Source organism: Austrofundulus limnaeus, unplaced genomic scaffold (genome assembly GCF_001266775.1).
Source record: "Austrofundulus limnaeus strain Quisiro unplaced genomic scaffold, Austrofundulus_limnaeus-1.0 Scaffold1666, whole genome shotgun sequence".
Taxonomy (NCBI): domain Eukaryota; kingdom Metazoa; phylum Chordata; class Actinopteri; order Cyprinodontiformes; family Rivulidae; genus Austrofundulus; species Austrofundulus limnaeus.
Genome location: NW_013954068.1, coordinates 59,334 through 66,129, shown reverse-complemented (window position 1 = coordinate 66,129; position 6,796 = coordinate 59,334). Strand labels below are relative to the sequence as shown.

Genomic DNA, 6,796 nt, shown 5'->3' with positions numbered 1-6,796 from the left:
TGTGTGTGTGTGTGTGTGTGTGTGTGTGTGTGTGTTAGCAGGTGGTTTCACTCTCTTGCCTCATCTCTTTCTGCTCTCTTTGAAGTCGACCTGACAAACTCTCCTCTGGCTGTAAACTTTGTGTTCTGAACATTAAAGCTCTTTGGAAAGTTCTGCTCAGTCCAGAACTGACTGACCACTGACTGAAACTAAAAATCACTCACAGCCATGAAGAAAACGACTCACAACTTTGTTTGTGTTGGAAAACTAAATTAAAGACACTTGGTTTAATTTCTTATCACACCAAGTTTAGAGGCAGATGGTTTGGTCCAAGAGACACGAACTTTGGCTGAGTTTTCCTTTGGATTTCCATCCAAACCAGTCGTTCATTTATTTAATAAATGCTTAAACGAATGTCTGCATCTGATTTTCTGACAGATCTATGTGATAGGCTGTGTTCACACTGGATGATGACCTTGATACACCATCACCTGTACACTGGTTCTCAAACATGTGACCCTCAAATTAACACAATCAAAGAGACTCATGGCCTAAACACAAACTCATGTTCACTGAGGGCCAYGTGAGCCTTATGTTGGTCCTTWAAAAGCCAGTTGTAATCAACATTGATGTTTCCTGTTTAACTTTGGCTAAACATGAAACATCATGCCTCTCGTCTCATTGCTAAGGCTGAGCACCACTAAAGAATAATAATGAGAAATTGGTCCCGACTGTAGTAGAGCCTTGATTGGTCAATCTTTTACCATTGGTACTGACGGTAGTAGAACCCTGATTGGTCGATCTCTTAGCATCGGTACCAGCTGTAGTAGAACCCTGATTGGTCAATCTCTTACCAATATTACTAGCTGTAGTAGAACCCTGATTGGTCAATCTCTTACCATTATTACTAGCTGTAGTAGAACCCTGATTGGTTGATCTCTTAGCATCGGTACCAGCTGTAGTAGAACCCTGATTGGTCAATCTCTTACCATTATTACTAGCTGTAGTAGAACCCTGATTGGTTGATCTCTTACAATTGGTACCGATTGTAGTAGAACCCTGATGGTCGATCTCTTACCCTTGGTACTGACTGTAGTAGAACGCTGATTGGTCAATCTGTTACCACCGGTACCAGCTGTAGTAGAACCCTGATTGGTCAATCTTTTACCATTATTACTAGCTGTAGTAGAACCCCGGTTGGTTGATCTCTTACAATTGGTACTGACTGTTGGAGAAACCTGATTAGTCGATTTCAAACCATTGGTACCAACTTCAGTAGAACCCTGATTGGTCTATCTCTTACCACTGGTACTAGCTGTAGTAGAACCCTGATTAGTCCATTTCTAACCATTAGTATAGACTGTAGTAAAAACCCTGATTGGTCTATCTCTTACCNGAACCCTGATTGGTCGATCTCTTACCATTGGTACAGACTGTAGTAGAACCCTGATTGGTCGATCTCTTACCATTGGTACAGACTGTAGTAGAACCGATTAGTTGCTTTTTAACTATTGGAAGGTCATCATCCAGAGTGAAGGGGACCTTGGAGTATTTTGTGAGCCAGGTAAACCTTCACCTSCTACACATGATCACAAATCCTTTTTTTCTTTTATAGCGGCCGCCCTCCGTCCCGACTGGTGAGGCGTTTCGTTGGTTCTTCTAGCCCTCCATTTGCCACAAACTCAAGGAGTTTGTCACTAAAGCAGACGGACTACAGCACCCAGCAGAAGGAGCTTCTGGGACTGAACAAGAGTCTTTGCAGCAGGATTTCATTCTGCGTGGAGGACAGTGATAGCCCACAAATCCCTATCAGCTGAACGAGGGGCCTGCTGGCCAGAACAAGAGGAAGAGACAGTTTGATCACAGGAAACAGGAGGGGGCAATCACGATGAGCCAAAGTGTCATGTTTGTCTCTAAAGGTTCACAAATCCCCACACAGACATCTCTGTGCTGCAGGGATGAATGGTAAAAGTTTATTTTGTATGCGTTAACATCTCAGATTGGTAAAATTATAACATTAGTTTGATCTAGAGCTGTCCTTCATTTATACATTTTCTGTATGATTTACATGAGCTGCAGTTTGTTTATAACACAATTAATTTCCACTGGTTACTGATTGGTTGAATTAAAAACAAAACAAATACTTTTAAAGCACAATACATTCTAATTTGTGTTGCACATGGGCTGAGTAGTTCAAACATCTAATACAGGGGTCTCCAACCAGTACCTCCTGAGCTCATTTAAAGTAGCTCTTCAGTGCTTACGAAAAATTAGGAGAAGCAAATTTTAATTTGTCACTGGCCAAACAAACTTTCATTTAATTCAAATAATCTTTAGAAGTCCATTCCCCTTGGTTGTCAATCAAACAGTTTAGGGCTCAGTATGGTCGATCGACAGACGATGCACGGTTACGTGTTTGTTCAGCGATTGTTTTCGCATGCACCTTTCATGGCCCCTTGAGACACACTGGCTGTGTCCAAAACAGGAAGCCGGGTCTTCCGAAGGACCCGACCTCCCATTTTGGACACAGCGACTGTGCCAAACTCCTGGGAGTACACTACAGGGGGTTTCTTCCTGCTGGAATCTACAATGCGGAAAGAAATAAAATAAAAATCTGAGACCCGTCTCCCTACGTTATTTGTGCACAGATCTGTTGCAGTCGAACCCTAAGTTATTAGTGTGAAATACACTATAATATGAATGGATAAACACAAAAAGCACGGTCATGTAAACTCAGTGTTCTTTGTGGTGGTTTCATGTGAAATGAAGACAGTTTTTTTGTGCAAAACAAGCTTATTCCAATGGTTTAAGTTTAAAATTAAATGTTGCAAAAAGTAGCTCTCGGAAAATTTCATTTTGTAAAAGTAGCTCTTAAGGTAAAAAAAAAGGTTGGAGACCCCTGATCTAAAAGGTTTGACCCAAGACAGCAGAAAAACCTGAAACTTCAAACATTAAGCCCATTAATAAAAATAAAACCTTCCTGAACTGTAAACAGAAGCAAGTGGTCGTCACACATTTAACGTGTCTTTAGTGTTTTGGAGAGAAAACTGAGCTCAGATACAATGAAAGTCAATGAGAGTTTGGGTCCTCTGACCTCTGGGGAATGGGACACACTGAGTGAAATGAGATATAAATACCTGCATTTTGATGTAAAAATGAGGAGAAATGTGAAATTTATGGGTGTCAGACGAGTTCAGAGAGCTCAGGAGTTAAACTGTATGACATCATCACTCCAAAAATCAAACCTAAACTGATTGTAAAAACTAACAGAAATTTTAATTCAGTTGAGCCATATGAAGTCCAACTCCCTGTAACCAGTTTAACAGAGCTGTAGMTCCAAACAGGACTGGGTTTTACCGCTTCATGTTCTGATCCAGCTGCACCTGTTCATGTGTTTTTGTTGGTTGGTTTGTTTTAATCAGGTGTTGGTTAAATAAAAACAAGAACAAATGGATAAAGAATGTTTAAAGAAGTGAAGTTTTCCAGTGAAACACCAGTTTTCTCTCTCCAACACTTGTTTGAATTATTGATGTGGCCCATCAGCCTTCCCCACCTGTGGCACCTCCTCCTCCTCCTCCTCCTCCTCTCAGCCGCCCCTCTGTAGCCAACCCAGGAAGATTCAGGAGCCAACCAGACTTTTTTCAATTTGACCAAAACTGGCTGTCGTGCTAACCTCAGAGAGGAACTCCAAACTGACCTCAGCAGGATGTGATCCAAGACTGTTATTATGGACTACAGGTTTCCACAGTAGGACTACAATAACCACATCACTGTTATCTGTCTCCTCTGTCTACCTCCTCCTCAACAACTCTGAGACACCTTCATTGATTTTACTCCACGGCACCACAGGAGCTGCTTTTCAACTCTCTTTACGTTCTCCGGACTCATGTGGTCTTTACTCTGTGAAAATGGGATTTATTTATTCATTCATCCACCTTGGTTTTAAAGGATAGTTCTCAGGGCGCAGTCASACTTCCAGGTGGTTTAATCCGACCTGAAGCAGACTGGGAAAACCCACCTTCGTGCATTTTTGTATTTTCTTAAAAAAGGTAGCAGTGAGTAGCTTTTATCTGTTGTGTTTTTAAAAGGAACAAATCAGCACTTCGGTTGAGTCTGAAGCTCCTAAACATTAAAAACTCAGAGACCCTGATCAGGACCTCAAAGAGAGTTCAGAATCAGTTCCTGGAACCACACGGTGACCTGAAAGAGATCAGAACATTCCACACCACAGCTCACAGTACGTGTTGACATGCTCAGTGATACCTTGTACACACCAAGACGTTCAGATTAAACTTTTACCCCAAACACCTCTTTCTGTGAGGATCGTTTTGTAGAAGAACCGAAAYGTTTCTCCAGAAACTACAGAAGTGGCTCAGTTAGGTTCATGAGTCTTGTTTTGAAATATTAACTTGAGATCAGTTAAAACACAGATTGGTTGGATTAAATAAAATGTTTTTGGCTTCTAACATTTTATATTTTAGCTCACTGTTCTTACATTTTGCAAGGTTACACTAAATGATAAATTTAAATGTTAAAATGTAAATATAAATACAAAAGTTCAATCTTAAATGTAGTGGCTAAACGTTGAAGCTTACATTCAAGAATATCAGAATGGAACGCAGCCTTTGTTGGTTTTTATTGTGATGTCATCATCCTGAGACAAAAACATCGGTAATGCTGCTAACGCTGCTAGTGCTGCTAACTTTTTTAACACTGCTAGCGCTGCTAACACTGCTAACTCTTCTAGTGCTGTTAGCATTGCTAGTGCTGCTAACACTGCTAACTCTGCTAGCGCTGCTAATGCTTTCCTACAAAACATCAAACTTTTTTTAATAAACAGGACAGTGTGCAAATAAAACAAACGTAAAAATATTTGATGCATTGCACCAGATTTAGCCTAAGGCTAATTTACATCTGTAGTCCCTCCACACAATAAAAACAAAAAACATCCAACAGTAATAGAAATAAGAAAAGAAAATAAACAGAAAGAGAAAAGTAAAACAAATAAAACTTGCAGTTGTGGCCGGTGTCTGAGCTGCACTTCAAAGTGCCGGACCACAGGAACCATTCACACTGTTTACAATGAACACATTAGAAGGTATTTAAATACCATCTTCAGTACCATTAGCAGCGTTAGCAGCGTTAGCAGGGTTAGCAGCATTAGCAGCGTTAGCAGTGTTAGCAGGGTTAGCGTCTGCTGTTGTCCCAGGATGATGACATCAACAAAAACAGAGCACCTTCAACATTCAACCACATTTCAAATTAAATTTTTGCATTTAGATTTCGAATTTACAGATATTAACATTTAATTTTAACATTTAAAAAAAATAGCAAAATATAAGAACAGTGAGATAAATTATTAAATGTAAACTTTTTAACACTTTCAAAGTAAGATAAATAATGAAAATGTGTTAACATTTTATTTATTATAGATCATTTATTTAATATTCATTTATTTGCTCTGAGGACTGAAGACATGAAGACATCGGTGTGTCTCGTCTTGTCCTCACCTGTGTTTGAAAATAACTAAAGGCTGCTGATGATGTAACATGTAGAGAGGCAGCTGTTTTAACCCTTTCATCTTTAGTGTTTTAAATGTAATGAATCTTTTTATCTGCAGCAGAAATTCAGATGGACACAGTAGACTTCTGTCCAAGCTGAGGACATCTGTCCAAGCTGAGGACATCTGTCCAAGCTGAGGACTTCTGTCCAAGCTGAGGACATCTGTCCAAGCTGAGGACATCTGTCCAAGATGTGGACTTCTGTCCAAGATGTGGACTTCATAATGAACAAGTTTCTGCTCCTGCAGTGGTTTCAGAGTCACAAAGAGACGCTCCTCTTCCTCTTTGTGGGAACTCAAACCAAACACCTCCTCCATCTCAGGCTGGAGGAGGTGATGAGGAGGAGACGGAGGAGGAAGGAGACGTTTGTGTTGAGAGCCTGTCCTCCTCCTCCTCCTCTTGTAATCTGTCTCTGTGACCTCTTCATGTGCTGAATTATAATAAAGCATTTCAAAGATGACACACACACTGACTGACTCACACTCACACACAGAGACACACACAGACTCACACACACACAGCGATGTCAGGTGATTGCATCATGCGTCGCAGTGAGTAATGATGTGTGTGAGGCAGCAGCAGGCATGAAAATGAACAATATGTTTTCCTGTGTTTGTGTGAAATTTTTCTGCCACAAGATGGAAGCTGTGTGTGTGTGTGTGTGTCTGTGTGTGTGTGTGCGTGGGCTTGTCATCTCTGTAATGGTGTTGCTATCTGACAGAGAAAGAAAGACGGAGAGGCTGGTTGTCCCTGACGACGGTGCGCCGTGTTGCCAGGCAACTGCGCTAACAATGGCCCAATGCAAAGCAGTGTTCTAGAATGTAGGCGTGGCTTGATGAGGAGTGGGCGGGGCTCTTCACCTCACAGCCCATCAGAACGCSAACGTTAACAGATTTTTTTTAATCAAAGTGTCAAAACGTGTCATCAGATCCTGACTGAAGACAAACAAACAACGAGCTGAAGAAAACAACAACAACCAACAAAACAACAAAAACAACAACAACAACACATAAAAACTACATCTACACCTGTTAATAAGACAGGCAGAAACACAGAGCAGAAAGTAACCCTCAAAAAACAAGACAGGTTCTACATGTGTCTTAATCAGAGTTGTCAAGTAACTAAGTACAAGTACTTTGTTACTTAAGTAGTAATTTTGGTTACTTATACTTTAGTAATTACTTTTCAGACTACTTTTTACTTCTACTCCTTACATTTTAATTCAATTATCTGTACTTTCTACTCCTTACTTTTTA

At 40.4% G+C, this 6,796-nt stretch overlaps 1 protein-coding gene across 3 annotated transcripts in view; it reads left to right on the top strand.

Moving 5' to 3' along the window:
• LOC106536046 (CXXC-type zinc finger protein 5) overlaps positions 1-4,286 on the top strand; it is a 9,495-nt gene extending 5,209 nt beyond the window's left edge. For all 3 annotated transcript variants that reach the window (XM_014033216.1, XM_014033214.1, XM_014033215.1), the window contains exon 4: positions 1,595-4,286. In XM_014033216.1, the coding sequence (XP_013888670.1) occupies positions 1,595-1,642 (48 nt within the window). In that variant the 3' untranslated portion in view covers positions 1,643-4,286. The remainder of the gene's footprint in view (positions 1-1,594) is intronic.
• The last annotated feature ends 2,510 nt before the right edge of the window (positions 4,287-6,796 follow it).